Source organism: Chiloscyllium punctatum, chromosome 2 (genome assembly GCF_047496795.1).
Source record: "Chiloscyllium punctatum isolate Juve2018m chromosome 2, sChiPun1.3, whole genome shotgun sequence".
In the NCBI taxonomy this organism is placed as follows: Eukaryota; Metazoa; Chordata; class Chondrichthyes; order Orectolobiformes; family Hemiscylliidae; genus Chiloscyllium; species Chiloscyllium punctatum.
Window position 1 is genome coordinate 56611857 of NC_092740.1, and position 16959 is coordinate 56628815.

At 40.6% G+C, this 16959-nt stretch overlaps 1 protein-coding gene across 2 annotated transcripts in view; it reads left to right on the forward strand.

Annotated features, from left to right (window-relative positions):
* Window positions 1–16959, forward strand: part of adgrv1 (adhesion G protein-coupled receptor V1) — a 563049-nt gene that overhangs the window by 172097 nt on the left and 373993 nt on the right. For both annotated transcript variants that reach the window (XM_072582867.1, XM_072582868.1), the window contains 4 exons: window positions 159–300; window positions 7366–7628; window positions 9015–9190; window positions 13111–13235. In XM_072582867.1, the coding sequence (XP_072438968.1) occupies window positions 159–300; window positions 7366–7628; window positions 9015–9190; window positions 13111–13235 (706 nt within the window). The remainder of the gene's footprint in view (window positions 1–158; window positions 301–7365; window positions 7629–9014; window positions 9191–13110; window positions 13236–16959) is intronic.

Consider the following 16959-nt stretch of genomic DNA (forward strand, 5'->3'; position numbering starts at 1 on the left):
GTCAGGAAATGGACACATTGGCTGGTTCCAGTGTCTTGGGTCCTGTCTGACTTTGTTCCTGATCTCATCAAGACCCTAAATAGCTACTCCATTCTTTTCTATGGCTGCTGTAAATGATTTTGATACTCAGTGATAATTTGTTTCTCTCAAATTTGCAGAGAATTTTTTTTGCTGATGGAGAGAGATACAAATCCATTGAGGTTGCAATTCTCGATGACAATATTCCAGAAGATGATGAAGCCTTCCAGCTGATTCTCACCAATCCGTCTTTCGGACTAGAACTAGGAGAAAGAACCAGAGGTAACGAAAAGCATATGCACCATACAAATGGCTAGAGACAATCGGACAATGCATCAAAATGAAGACCATAGGAAGTAGTAACAGCAGTAGGCCATTCAGTCCCTTAAGTTAACTCTGTCATTCAATAAGGTCATGGCTCATCCGACATTCCTCACATCCACTTTGCTGCTCTTTCCCCTTGGTTCCTGTAGAGTTGAAAAAGCTACTTATCTCAGCCTTAAGTATGCACAAGGACTGTGCCTGATATCTCTCTGTCTGTGGCAAGGAGTTCCAAATAATCTTAGCCATCTGAGAGAAGATGTTCCTCCTTATCTCAGCCTTAAATTGGCACCCCCCCCTATCCTGAGACTGTGCAAATCTCTATATCCAAAATGTGTGCACTTTAATTTGTTTGATGTGTGGAAAATTATTTAGAGTGCATGTCATATTGCTGTAATTTATGATTAAAAATAACAAAGCAACAGACCTGGTAACTGGTGGAAATCTATTTAGAATAGTGTACATGGACTAAATGTGAACTTCTGAAAAGGGATCACATCGATATTTATCAGATAAGGTTATGGTCTTCTAAATTAAGAGATGGTAAAATATTCCATTGAAAATTGGTCAGAAGAGAAAATAAAATTAAAATTAAAAAGTGGTTGAAAGTAGATAATGGTTCTTTCGCTGGGGCCACTTCCCTTTAACACATGAAGTTTCTTATTGTTTCTAGAAAATCCTGTTCTGTACAATGCTGAATCAGTTCAAAAGCCTCATTGTGAATGTAGATGTTATAAAAGTAAATGGGCCTTATAGGTATTCTTACCAGTCATTCCATTCTGGTAAAAGGAGGAGGACAACAAGATAGAGCAGTAACAAACACACAGAATGCTGAAGAAACTCAGTAGGGTTGGCAGCATGTGTGGAGAGAAAGAAAAACAGTTAATGTTTGAGGTCTGAACAGAAGCTCTTCAGAACTGATGTAGCAGGAGTAAGAGGCAGTGACAAAGAAAACTGCAGCTGCAGGCAAACAATTAGATGGAAAAGCTCCCAGGAATTTGTTCTCTTCTGATACAGTTTCGTAGAATTGAAGCACAGAATTGTTACAGCACAGAAGGAGAACATTTGGCTTGTCATGCTTCTGCTGTCATCTGAAGAAGTATTTCACTTACTGGGTTCTCTGAAAACTATCAGAGCTAAAGGCTGTCTCGTCCTCTGGAACTGATCACCTGTATCCTAGGAACTGTAAAAGAAGTGACTGCAGAGATAGGAGATAGTATTGGTTGTCACTTTCCAAAATTCCCTACATTTTGAAAAGGTCACAGCAAATTGGAAAATCACCTGTGGAACACCGCTTCTAGAAAGGTAGGAGACAAAAAGCAGAGCGCTATCTGCCAGTTAACCTAACATTGTATCACAAGGGTAATGCAGAATTAGGGTACGAAGCTTAATCAGTTATGATCATATTGAATGGCCAAGCAAGGTCAAATAGCCTGCTCCTGTTTATATCTTCCACATCTATTGACGAGCTCACACAGCCAAGAAAAATGATGGCAGAATATTGGTATTAGTTGTGATGTTGACACCATTGAAGCAAAAGCAGAAGCAGTTAGAATGCAGCTTAAGTACGGTTTTGGCCTCCTTGCCCAAGAAAGCATATAGTCACTTTAGAAACAGTTAAAAATCACACAACGCCAGGTTATAGTCCAACAGATTTATTTGGAAGGTAGCTCTGGAGCAGGATCATTAGACACAGAATTTATAGCAAAAGATCTCAGTGTCATGCAACTGAATCAATATATTGAACAAACCTTCCACCCATCCAACACTGGCACCTCTACTTTAGAAACAATTCAGAGAAGATTCATTTAACTGATTCCTGGCATGAAGGGGTTTCTTAGGAAATCTTAGAATGTTGGACCTACATTCAGTGGCCTTGAGAAGAATGAGAGGTAATCTTATTGAAACAGACAAGATCCTGGGGGAGCTTTGCAGGTTGGGTGCATGACAGGATGTTTCCTCTTTTGAGGGACTCTAGAACTAGGTGGCCAAGTTTAATCAGTTGCGAGCCTCTGATTTAAGACTCAGGTGAGGAGTTCTTTTTTGCTCTGAGAGGATTATTGGTCCGGGGAAGTTTCTACCCCAGTGAGCACTGGAGGCTGGGTCACTGAACATTTTCAAGGTAGATAGTTGAGTGACAAGGGAGTCAAAGGTTCTGAGGGCAAACAGCAAAGTGGAGTTGAGGCCACAGTCAGATCAGCTATGATCTTTTAGAATGTAGAGCAAGCTCCAGGGGTCAAGTAGCCCACACCTGCCCCTGATTCTTGTGTTCATCTCATATGTGTGTCTTTTCTTCACAGTCCTGTAAATGTTCCCTTTGGTTCCCTTGAAAACTTCAGTTTATCTTACCTGCATCTCACACTTAGACAGCGTATTTCTGATCCTAACCACATGATGCATGAAAATGTTGTTCCTTGTTTCGCCGTAGTAACTTTTGCCAATATCTTAAATCTGTACCCTCTGGTTTTTGATACTTCCATGAATGGGAACAGTTTTTTCCTGAGGAGAAGGTGAGGACTGCAGATGCTGGGGATCAGAGCTTAAAAATGTGTTGCTGGAAAAGCACAGCAGGTCAGGCAGCATCAAAGGAGAAGGAGAATCGACGTTTCGGGCATAAGCCCTTCTTCAGGAATGAGCAGGGTGTGCCAAGCAGGCTAAGATAAAGGTAGGAAAGAGGGACTTGGGGAAGGGGTGTTGGGAATGTGATAGGTGGAAGGAGGTTAAGGTGAGGGTTATAGGCCGGAGAGGGGTAGGGGGCGGAGAGGTTGGGTAGAAGATTGCAGGTCAAGAAGGCGGTGCTGAGTCTGAGAGGTGGGACTGAGGAAAGGTGGGGGGAGGGGAAATGAGGAAGCTGGAGAAATCTGCATTCATCCCTTGTGGTTGGAGAGTTCCTAGGCGGAAGATGAGGCACTCTTCCTCCAGGCGTCGTGTTGCCATGGTCTGGTGATGGAGGAGGTCAAGGACCTGCATGTCCTTGGCGGAGTGGGAGGGGGAGTTAGTGTTCAGCCACGGGGCGGTTGGGTTGGTTGGTGCGGGTGTCCCAAGGTGTTCTCTGAAAAGTTCTGCAAGTAGGCGGCCTGTCTCCCCAATGTATAGGAGGCCACATCGGGTGCAGCGGATGCAGTAAATGATGTGTGTGGAGGTGCAGGTGATTTTCTGATGGATATTGAAGAATCCCTTGGGGCCTTGGAGGGAAGTGAGTGGGGAGGTTTGGGTGCAAGTTTGCATTTTTTGTGGTTGCAGGGGAAGGTGCCGGGAGTGGAGGTTGGGTTAGCGGGGGATGTGAATCTGACAAGGGAGTCGCGGAGGGAGTGGTCTTTCTGGAACGCTGATAGGGGTGGGGAGGGATATATATCCTTGGTGGTGGGGTCTGTTTGGAGGTGGCGGAAATGACAAAGGATAATCCGATGTATCTGGAGGTTGGTGGGGTGGTAGGTGAGGACTAGTGGGGTTCTATCCTGGTGGCGATTGGAGGGGCAGGGTTCAAGGGCGGAGGAGCGGGAAGTGGAGGAGATGCGGTGGAGAGCATCATCAACTACGTCTGAGGGGAAGTTGCGGTCTTTGAAGAAGGAGTCCATCTGGGTTGTTCGGTATTGGAATTGGTCCTCCTGGGAGCAGATGCGGCGAAGGCGAAGGAATTGGGAATATGGGATGGCGTTTTTACAGGGGGCAGGGTGGGAGGAGGTGTAATCTAGGTAGCTGTGGGAGTCAGTCGGTTTATAGTATACGTCCGTGTTGAGTTGGTCGTCTGAGATAGAGATGGAGAGGTCTAGGAAGGGGAGGGAGGAGTCTGAGACCACATCACTTACTCTCTGTTGCCTCATCAAAGTTATGTTCTCAGGACACCATGCCTGCAGTTCTTTGCTGATCAGTAATTAAGGATTATTCATTCACTTCAGAATCTGGGTCAGTGTGTTACCCCTGAGATCAAATGGAATCAGCTGCTGCAGGGGATATTACATTGCTTGTTGTAGTTGATTTGATTTCATTTGATTTTATTTGATGTATTGTTATGCGTACCTACGTACAATAAAATGTTTTGTTTATGAGCAGTACAGGCACATCATTCTAACAAAAACATACAGAACATAGGATGAAAAACAAACTTCGACAGAGTAAGGCATACAGATTACACTGCACAGGGTGTGTGCTAAGTGAGATCGACATTAGCAAGATTGGCGTTATTTGAAGTTAGAGAGTTCATTCAGCTGTCTAACAGTGGCCGGAAAGAAGCTGTTCCTGAACCTGCTAGTGGTGCGTGTATTTCAGCTTCTGTATCTTCTGCCTGACGGAACAGGTTGCAGAAGAGCAATACCCAAGTTCATTGGGTCTTTGATGATGTTGGCAGCCTTGCTACAACAATGAGACGTGTAAATGGCATCCATGGATGGGAGGTTGGCTTCCATGATGATCTGGGCTGTGCACACAACCTTCTGTAGTTTTTTTCTGGTCCTGGGCAGAGCAGTTGCCATACCAGGCCACTATGTACTTGGACAGTATGCTTTGAATGGGAAATCTGTAAATGTTACTGAGGGTCCTTATGGACATGCTAAATTTCCTGAGCAGCCTGAGGAAGAACAGGCATCGTTGTGCCTTCTTGATCGTTGCATTGGAGGTCCAGGACAAGTTGTCAGTTATCGTTACTCCTCGGAACTTGACACTCTCAACCCTCTCAACCTCCACTCCATTGATGTAGATGGGGCAGGGTTGACCTCTTCTTTCTGAAGTCAATGGTCAGTTCTTTAGTTTTGCCGACATTGAGAGAGAGGTTGTTCTCATTGCACCAAGTCCTCTATCTCCTTTATGTATTCTGACTCATCGTTGTTTGATATCCATCCCACCATGATGATGTCATCAGCAAACTTGTAGATGGAATCTGGCTACAGAGTCATGGGTTTACAGGGAGTACAGTAGGGGGCTGAGAATACATCCTCTGGGGGCTCCAGTGTTGAAGATGTTATTGTGGAGGAGGTGCAGTTTTGACTGATGTCTTGACTGATTGTGGTCTGTGGGTCAGGAAGCTGAGGATCCAATTGCAGAGGGCAGAGCCGAGTCCAAGGTCTCAAGAGTTTGGAGATCAGTCTGGATAGGATAATGGTGTCAAAGATAGAACTGTGGCATGATATAGGTGTCCTTGTCCAGATGTTCCAGGGATGAGTGGCAGTATAAGGAAATGGCCTGTGGACCTGTTATGTCGATAGGCAAATTGCAGGGGTCATTGCAGTTGTGAATTTGTATGCTTCTATCCTCCCAGTCTGTCACAAGATTGCAGTAATAATATTCTGCCTGTGATTTGCCTTTGTAATCAGTGCTGAATTTTCCACTGATCCCTTATTCCATGGTATCTCTACCTGTGTCGCTTTGCAAGTTCCCTCAGATGAACTCCTTGCCTTTATGAATCACAAGGCCTTCCACATCATGAATGTACAATTGTTTTGTGGTCACTAGCAACACAACATGGAGATTTTTACAGAGGCCCTTTTCATCAACTTCCTTTTATCATTACTCTAAGTACCTAAAACTGTAAAGGAAGAAATTAATGCACGTAATACCTCAAATTGGAAAATGTAATTTATTTAAGTATTTGAGAGGTCAAGGTTTCTGAGGTTGAATAACAAACAAGAGCAAGTCAGGGACAGGCAATTCTGTGGTGAGTAACTGACCTAACTCACCAGAGTCTGCTGCCATGTGGGAAAAGTCAGGAATATTTCTCACTTGCCTGGTTGATTGTAAACATTCCAGGACAAAGCCGGCTGCATGATTGGCATTCAGCACCTTCAACATTCACCCTCTTCACCACTGATGCACAGTGGCAGCAATGTGTACAATCCAGAAGATATATTGTAGTGACTCTCCGAGGTTCTGTCAACATCATCTTACAAACCTGTGACTGCTATAATCAATAAGGACAAGGACATCTGCATAGGAATACCACCACCTGCAAGCCCCCTTTCAAACCACTCAACCTCCTGACCTAGAACTATATCATGTTTCTTCACTGTCCTTGGGTCCAAATCCTGGAACTCCCTTCCTAGTTGCACTATGACATATCCTCCATGGAGTGCAACACCTTCTCGTAGGCATTTATATATGGATAATAAATACTGGCAGCAAGTGATCCTCTTATTCCATGAATGAATAAAAAAATCCTAACAGGATAAACTACAGACTAATGAAATGTAATTGCCTTGTCACCACAGAAAGCTCACTGAGGAGTCTGATGATCTGTTATAATGATAAAACGTGAACAATTTTACAATCATGGTAACACTGAAGGAGGTTTTCAGCCTTGAACTCACTCTGATGCATCTATTATTTTATCAGCCAAATTTGCATGTGTTGCAATAATTTTATTTCATATCCCGAAACTAACCCATTTGCTCCATGTTGATGTATAATGAGATTCATAGGGCCAGCTTAGTAATTGCACTGTCATTGTCACTGTCACATATTTATGGAATAGTATGCAAATATTGATCATTTGTAAATGATAGTCAGTGCAGACAATACAATTAAACTTTCTAATAAGAGTACCATTAGAATAATTTTTTTTCAAGAAGGAGTTAGATATAATTCTTAGGGCTAAATGAATCAAGAGGGTTTGGGGAGAAAGTGGAACAGGGTATTGAGTTGGATGATCACCTATGATCATGTTCAAGCTCAAAGGCCAAATGGACTACTCTTGCTCCTAGTTTTCTATTTCTGTATTAGCAATGAACATAATTACATATTCAGGTGCAGTTTCAAGGATCAAAAAAATTGAAATAAATAGCCTTCATGAAATAGTGGATGTTGAAATTTCATGCATAGTTCATGTTACCAGTATTATAGAGTACGTTTCTACTGTTACTCAATATATTTTTGTTTTACTATCTTTTCAATGTACACAAAATTAATTTGGTACGTGTTTTATGATTAAACAATTACAGTCCCTTAGACCAGCTGAAGGATTATGGTATAATGCTTTTGGAGCGGATGTCTTAACCCAAAGGGACAACTGTTGATAATTCACTATTGTTATTACAGTCACAGTAACCATTTTTGCCAATGATGATGGACATGGGATTCTATCATTTAACAACACTGAGCACTTCTTCCTCAAGGAGCCAACTGCTATTGGTTTATCAGAGAGTGTTGCAACACTGCACATTGTAAGGAACCCACTACTGGGGACATTCGGAATGGTGACTGTTCAGTATATTGTCACAAGTGTGAATGGTTCGGACTCATCACTTGACCTGAAACCTACACACGGTTTTACTTTATTTGAAGATGGTGAGAGAATGAAGGTAAATTTCTTTTAAAAATTGTCTTTAAAAGTTTATACATTTTGCAGAGAGTGATAAAAAGATTGCGATTACAGAATGGAATAGTATTAGAAATGTGGGGAGATTTATAGGAAAACGATAGCAGAGTGATAAATCATTGGACACATTATCCAGGGGTCCTGGCTAATGCTTCTGCAGTCCAGCTTCAAATCCCACTGTAGCAGCTGATAATATTTAAATTCAATAAATAAATTTAATAAAGCTCATCTTAATAAAGGTAACCATGATAATTCAGATTGACTGATGTAAAAAGCCATCTGGTTCACTAATTTGCTTTGGGGAAAGGAAATCTGCCTGGTTTGGCCTACTTGTGACACTGAGCCACAACAGTGTGGTTAGCTCTTCACAGCTGTCTGTAATAGCCGAGCAAACCACTTTGTTCTAAATTAGTTATCCAAGTTTATCAAATGATCAAATTAAGTCTTGCCAGCATACCTGCATCCATGAGAGAAAAAATGCTTTATAAATGCAGACTTACTTCTTTTGGGGGCCAGGAAGGTTTACAATACTAGTGCTGACAGTGGCCCTGTTAAAAACTTAGCTGCACGTCTTTGACAAGATAATAATCTAATATACAGAAAGTGTTTTAGCCACATGCATCTCCCATTGATCACTTTTAACCAATGCTTATTGTAAAACTATTCCATTATGTCTGTTTAGCATATCTAATTTAGACCTACCCATGCTAAATGTTTAACTTTGGATCCAGTGGTGACTTAAGGTTAACTATGCTTCACATCACAATCCTTATCATGATAAGTCTCTTCCATTTCCTGCTGAATCTTCTCTGTAGTTTTAAACGAGAAGTTTAAGCATGTTTACATTTTTAGCAGCTCCTTCCAATTTAAAAAGTGACCACCACGTGATGCTTTCCTTCTTTGGTTTATTACCCATCTGGCACTCTGATACTGTGTAGTTATCCCAGTAAACTCAACCTATGAACTTGGCCTGAACCTCTCCCCATGACTGTTTACACTGCTTACTGATCAAACAGGATGAAAAAGTGGTGTTACGTTTCTTTTGCAAAGTTGGACTCCTAAACGTACTGACAGTAAAACTCCAACTGGTACTCAAATGATACTGGATGTGGCTGGCTGCAAGTTCTTTTCTATTGTAATCCAACCACTGTTTGGCCAGACATCTCTGATTGATAACACTGTTAACTAGTATCATTTTGGCTTAGCTCAGTTCATTGCTCCATCTAGTGGGTAATTTGAGTACTGTCATATGCCATAGTTGTCTCGTGCTAATTTATAAGTAACTGCCCTAAGTACTCCCTATGCCTTACGTATATTATATGGTTGAATCTGTATTTTAGATATATTTTTAACACCCCCTCCCCCACAGATTCTTCAAATTTCTGCCATATTGGATGAAGAAGCAGAGATGGATGAACAATTCCTGGTTACTTTGTATGACCCTGCTGGAGGTGCTAGACTGGGAGAGAGAGTACAAAACCTGATAACAATACTTCAAAATGAGGCACCACTGGGACTTTTTAGCATCTTCCCAATAGAAAACAGGTCAGAAAATACTGCATATATTCTTATCAACCAATATGAGTTATTGCAGTTTTGGTACCTAGCAAATAGTTGCTTGGTAGTACAGAACTTGAAAATTGCTAAAAAATTAAACATTTAGTTGAAGGTTTTTATCTTGCACTTATCAGGACAATTTGCAAGGATATTAATTTTAAGGGAAAGCAACAGATATTCTGAATGAGAAGAGAATATTGACTGGCGGCAATTGGACTTTGTTTGGTAGAGGATGGAGAATGCCAAGGAGAATGCAGCGGATAGTTGTTGACTGACAGTTAACTACAAATGATTTTTTAAATTTTAAACTTTAAGTTTTAAATTGCTCAAGGCATTGCCCTATGAAATGAACCACAGCGTTAGTGTCTATATAACCAGAGTCTATTAGTGTAATTTGCAATTATTAACTATGTTAATTGAGAATGGAATGTTGGTAGATGGTTTTACTTTCAAGTATATTTATCATAATCTAATGGCTATTGTTCGAAAGTGTTTTTACTTACTAATATGTGCTTGTTTGTGATTTAATTTTCCTGGACTATGAAGTCAATTCATCAAAGATTAAAAAAAAATACAGTTTGCAATTCTAAAATAAGATTTAATATGTCTAGTAAAATCTAGTCCACTTTTATGTGTTCATTAATATATCAGCATTATTAGCTCAGCAAGCATTATTGTCCATTTCAAATTGCCCAGGAGAAGGTAGTAGTGAGCTACCTCTTTAACTGCTGCAATTTCTGGGGTGTGGATGCATCGTTAGAAAGAATGTTATAAGACTTTGGCCAAGCGATGTTTAAATGTTGATAAGTGGCAATATCTCATTGCCTTGAAGAAAACTGTGATTCACTGTTGTACGCTCTGATGTACAGAATTTTAATTTCAGAAACATAAAGTAGCATGAAAATAGTTAGTGATTAAATAGAGTATTTTAAATGCTATAACTGGCAAATTGAACTTGAGTTAATGTAGATCTGTCATGGTTGTCACCTTTTGGCTGATAATCACTGTTCATTTATCTCATTGACATAAACACAGCAATCATATGACAAGGATTGGTGACCCAATAATGAGAGTGACTTGTTCGAAGATAGGCTATATACAAATAGATTTGGTTAACTAAAATGTTTAAGTACATACCTCTGACTGTTCCTACTGTTTGTGGATTGATTGCATGTTATGGGACTAATACATTGAGGTAGCAGTGATTGGTAACAGTTTCAGATGTGTACCCTCTACATATCCCAGCATTCTTTTTTTTAGGCTAACGGTTTACTTTTAAAGACTCAAACCATTTACATTAGAGCAGAAGAACATTATAATGGCTCACAGATTCCCTCCCTGTGATCCATTGCATTCAAGTGGTGCTATAAGAGAAGAACTCACCCTGGTCACCCTCGATGTTTTAAGTATTTTGAATCAACCTTTATGGAATTTTATGACATAGCTACTGGGTGGGTGGGACCTTCTGCCCAAGAGGTAGGGGCACTATCACTGTGCCACAAGAGTCCATTACCTCAAATATTTAATGCATGGTAAAAACTTGGCCACTCTACACTGTGGTGTGCAAACATCTGTTCTTAGCCACGATTTGTGGCACTGTCAACATCTGACAAGAACCAGAGACCAAAACAGACACCATTGGGAGCTCTGTGCTTGGACCTAACATTGCAGTGCAGGACCAACAGATTGTGTGGCACCATCTGAAACATGCGTAGATGCCCATTCCTAATGTACACTCCTCATCATATAGTGGAACTGATGGAGGATTACATATCAGCAGGAGCATGTGGACTAATTACCCCAGTAATGACTGATCACAACATCCAGGAATCCATGATGTATTGTTTGATAAGCATATTCCTTTACTCATATACTCATTCAGATGCCTTTTAAATGCTGTAATTGAATCAGCCTCTACCACTTTCCCTGGCAACACATTCCATACATGCAGTGTCCTCTGCATGAAAAAGTTGCCCCTTAGGTCCCTTTTATATCTTTCCCCTTTCACCCTAAACCTATGCGCTCTAGTTCTGTACTCCCCCACCCCAAGGAAAAGACCTTGTCTATTTATCCTATCCATGCCCCTCATGATTTTATAAACCTTTATAAGGTCACCCCTCATCCTCTGACACTCCAGGGAAAACAGCCCCAGCCTATTCAGCCTCGTCCTATAGCTCAAATCCTCCAACCCTGGCAACATCCTTGTAACTCTTTTCTGAACCCTTTCAAATTTCAAACATCCTTCCAATGGGAGGGAGACCAGACTTGCACACAGTATTTCAAAATTGGCCTAACCAATGTCCTGTACAGCAGCAACATGACCTCTTGACTCCCATACTCAATACTAACCTACCGGAAATAAGGTTTTAAGGTTTTGTTGTTATCAGGCTCTTAACCATAAATTAGGCAAAAATAAGGTTCCCCACAGTAGGCTATTGCACAAAATACAGAAATATGAAATTGAGGTTGATTTAGCGGTTTGGATCAGAAATTGGCTAGCTGAAAGCTGAAAGGGTGGTGGTTGATGGGAAATGTTCATCCTGGAGTTCAGTTACTAGTGGTGTACTGCAAGGATCTGTTTTGGGTCCACTGTTATTTGTCATTTTTATAAATGACCTGGATGAGGGCGTAGAAGGGTGGGTTAGTAAATTTGCAGATGAAACTAAGGTCAGTGGAGTTGCGGACAGTGCCGAAGGATGTTACGGGGGACATAGATAAGCTGCAGCGCTGGGTTACGAGGTGGCAAATGGAGTTTAATGTGGAAAAGTGTGAGGTGATTCACTTTGGAAGGAGCAATAGGAATAAAGAGTACTGGGATAATGGTAAAATTCTTGGTAGCTTAGATGAGCAGAGAGATCTCAGTGTCCATGTGCGTAGATCCCCAAAGTTGCCACCCAAGTTGATAAAGTTGTTAAGAAAGCGTATGGTGTGGTAGCTTTTATTGGTAAAGGGATAGAGTTTTGGACCCATGAGGTCATGTTGCAGCCGTGCAGAACAGTGGTGCAGCTGCACTTGAAGTATTGCATACAGTCCCGGTCACTGCATTATAGGAAGGATATGGAAGCTTTGGAAAGGGTTCAGAGGCGATTTGCTAGGATATTGCCTGAAATGAAGGGAAGGACTTATGAGAAAAGGCTGAGTGACTTAATAGAGACATATCAGATAATCAGATGGTTAGGTATGATGGACAGTGAGAGCCTTTTTCAACAGATGGTGATGGCTAGTACGAGGGGACATAGCTTTAAATTGAGGGGTGATAGCTAAAGGATAAATGTCAGAGGTAGTTTCTTTATTCAGGGAGTAGTAGGGACTTGGAATTCTCTGCCTGCAACAGTTGTAGACTTGCCAAGTTTAAGGGCATTTAAATGGTCATTGGAGAAACATATTGTTGAAAATGGAATAATAGGATAGATAGGCTTCAGATTGGTTTCACAGGTCGGTGCAGCATTAAGGGCCGAAGGGCCTGTACTGTGCTGTAACGTTCTATGTTCTATATAATGTAGTTCATCTGATTGTTCTGTTAATTCAAGAAAATATATGCTGAACGTGACAGCAGAATTGTTGGGGAAATATAGTCTAAGAGCTATAACAGCTCAAGATAATTTTTATTAAATTGGTAATGGGATTATCAAGTCCCTTGACTAACTCCCTCAGTTGAAGCAACATCACACAGTACTAGGAAATGTATTTTCAACTAAATGTTTGAGAGTTCCAGCTTTAATAAATGTTAATTGGCAGTTCTTCATGTGTGAGCAACTGATCACCTTTCCAACAGAGTGTGAGATAGTGCAGTTCCAAGTCATGAATGCATCAACTTCATGCCACAATGTATTTCTGGGGGGGGGGGAATAAACCTTCATGCTCACAAAATTGAAAATTAGAATATTTTAAATGTTTGTTTTATTTAGGACTCGTTCAGTACATCTGGAAGAAAGCAATAGTACTTTGTACTTAATAGTATCTCGAAGTAATGGTTTGGAGAATAGAGTCAGTGTGGAATGGAAGACACAGTCTCAAACAGCACTTGGATTAAGTGAGTTGCATTTTTGAACCTAATCATACAATGTTACACAAAACATTTGCTATGAATGCTCAATATAATTCTAATGTAATAATTAAAGCTCCTAATTCATTGATTTAGTTGAAATATGCAATGATATTGTACCATTGACAGAGAATTGATTTTATGTGAATGCATAAAGAATTTGTACATTAGTAACATTTCTTAATTGCCAGTCTATGCTATTTTTATTTTTGTAACTTTTAAAATACTTTAATCCCCTTCAACATTATAAATCTTCCTACGTGAATTATCACTGATTGGGAAATGTGGATGCTAAAATGTTCCCTGTCTTTGACCATGTTGATTCAGAACCAACTGCAGGGTAGGTTGTCTCAGTTTGCTGAGCTACATTCTAACACTCAGTGAGAGGATAAATTGGGCCATGAGTCCATTGCCCATCATCCTATTCTGTATAATTGTCGTTAATGTGCAGTTTGCAATAGAAGAATGATTTGTGTACCCTCTTCTGTCCGCTCAAATGCTAATTTAGCAGCTCTATTTGTGTCCAGTTATATTTATCTTTGAGTCAGTTAGTTTGTTGTACAATTTGTTGTTTAGTATATTCTTGGCGTTGCTGTAAATTTGAAAAAAGGTGGCAATCCAATTGTGGAGGACCATACCAAACTAAAAAAGGCAATTCGGGATGTCATGATTAACTGACATGAATCTTTGACATCAAAAGCTTGATGATTGCAAGTGAAGGAAAAGCTGAAGTAAGGAAAGTAGCTGAGAAAGATTGGAAAAGAAGAAATTGTGATTAGCTTGGATTTTTGAATCATAAAAAATGAAGTTGACCTTGCATGATACTGTAGAATGAGCACATAATTTATGTCTCACCAGATTTTTATTTACCTAAGCATAGAAAGAGGCCTTTTTGTCTGTGATGGATCTTCAGAGAACTTTCCCCAGTTGCATTTTCCTGACCATTCTCTACATGCTGTTTTAGTTTAAAACTTTATTTTTGAACATTTAACTCTGTCTGTTTTTTAAAAGTTGTTACAGATGTCCTATGCACCAGTACTGCTGTTATGCCATGTCTGAAAATCTATGGGTGTAGTTATCTTTTGGATTAATCTAAATTTTAGTCTCTAAATTTTGTTTTTGTTATGATCTTATATAATTATATTTATGACTTATAACTGTTAACGTCCTGATTTTTATCAAAATTCATCTTAGTTTTGAGCATTCTGTTCAATCTCCTAAACAGGTACATTCTTTTTCTGTATTTCTCACAGAAAGTTTCTTCACACTTCCCTGTATTGAATGTTTACTGTCATCTGTCTGCTGTCATTTGCTTGTTTATTTGTTCACAGTATCATTTAAAGTCATTATTACAGTTAACTAAGTTTTTGGGTCATTGGCAAATTTTGATATTGTGTCCTCATGCCCAAGCCCATTTTTCAATCTCCTGCAGATGGAAGAGCAAGTAAGAGCATGTTTAAAGTTCAATAGAAACATGAATCTTCAGTGGAGTATGGTGATGACAATATTTACAATATGGAGAAAGTCAAATCTAGGTCCAAGAGAGCAAACATTGGAGTGTGGTGATTAGATGGAAAGGATGTAAAATTGCCTCACAGTGTGCCATTGTAGAAGCACTTTGGGAGTCTTCTAACATAGCACTTTCATGGCCTCCTATCACAGGCTCCTTCCAGTCGTACAGTTGGGCAGCATGTTGTGGCTTCTCCTGCATGTGCTGGAAAACTTCTATGGACGCTATCTTGAGTCTAATGGGCAAAAGTGATGTCAGAATTCAAAGTTCAACCGACAGATATACAGTGTACCTCTTTGCTGTCCTTCACTGTGCAAACAACATCCATGTAATTACAAGATGGATCTTCCATGAGCACTATTTGAAGGGCCTTGCACGTAACTTGCAGGCAGGATAACGTTTTGGAACATTTTCTAATTCCAAATGCCTGGAAGTATGCTGGGTATTCTTGGAGGTATTTGGTGACTTTGTGTGTTTCAGAGTTTTATATTCTCTCAATGGGAGAAAGTGATCTGTCCATTCATAGGTTTTGTAGGCATGAGGTTGTGGGGAAATAGGGTAGGTACATAGCACTGATGTTACCTCTAGATCTGCAGGATGACAGAGAAGATGGAGCAGGAATCACTATCCCATTTGTCAGCTTAGAAAAAAAATGTCCTCCATGCTCTTTGACAGTGATTGGAGACTGTCTCCCATGTCAATAGCATCTCTTGTGTGTTTCGTTACCCATGCTTTTTTGTATGCTACCTCATCTAGGTCCACATCTTAATCCTATGTGGAAGTACTGTTACATCCCTGGTGGGAGGAGCCCACTGGAAATCAAACCCCATGATCTATATCAAAAGTGTAAATGTTTTTCTTATTCAATTACCAAAAATGCTCAATTTGTTTCACAGAATGTAGAACATAGAAAAATACAGCACAGAACAGGCCCTTTGGCCCACGATGTTGTGCCAAGGAATATTCCTAATCTAAAAGAAAATAACTTAACCTACACACCCCTCAACTCACTGCTATCCATATGCATGTCCAGCAATCACTTCAATGTCCCTAATGACTCTGCTTCCACCACCACCGCTGACAATGCATTCCATGCATTCACAACTCTCTGCCAAAAGAACCTACCTCCTGATGTCTTCTCTATACCTTCCTCCTAATATCTTAAAACTTTGGCACCTCATGCCGGTCAATCCTGCCCTGGGAAAAGATCTCTGCCTATTGAATCTATCTATGCCTCTCATTACCTTGTACACCCTGATCAGGTCACCTCTCTTCCTCCTCCTCTCCAGCGAGAAAAGTCCAAGCTTAGTCAACATCTTTTCGTAAGACAAGCCCTCCAGTCCAGGCATCATCCTGGTAAACCTTCCTTGCACCCAAAGCCTCCATATCATTCCTATAATAGGGCAACCAAAACTGAACACAGTATTCCAAGTGTGATCTCACCAGGGTCTTGTAGAGCTGCAGCAAAACCTTGTGGTTCTTAAGCTCGATCCCCCTGTTAATGAAAACCAAAACACCATTTGCTTTCTTTACAACCCTATCCATTTGGGTGGCAACTTTGAGGGATCTATGCACTTGAACACCAATATCCTTCTGTTCCTCCACACTGCCAAGAATTCTGTCTTTAATCCCATATTCAGCATTCAAGTTCGACCTTCCAAAATACATTATTTTGCATTTATCCAGGTTGAACTCCCTCTGCCATTTTTCAGCCTAGCTCTGCATCCTGTCTATGTCGCACTGCAGCCTGCAATAGCCCTCGATACTATCAACTGCACCTCCAACCTTTGTGTCATCTGCAAATTTACTAACCCACCTCTCAACCGCCTTATCCAAGTCATTTATAAAAACTACAAAGAACAGGGGCCCAAGAAGAGAGCCTGTGGGAAACCACTCACCACTGACCTCCAGGCAGAATACTTTCCATCTACAACCAGTGTTAGGCAACCAATACTGAATCCAGACCGCCAAATCTCCCTGTATGCTATACCTCCTGACTTTATGAATGAGCCTACCATGGGGAACCTTATCAATTGCCTTTCTGAAGTCCATTTACACCACATCCAACACTCAACCTTCATTGACCTTTATTGTCATCTCCCCAAAGAACTCATAAGATTTGTGAGGTATGACCTGCCCCTCACAAAGCCATGCTGACTGCCTTTAATCACACTAAGCTTTTCCAAATAGTCATAAATCCTA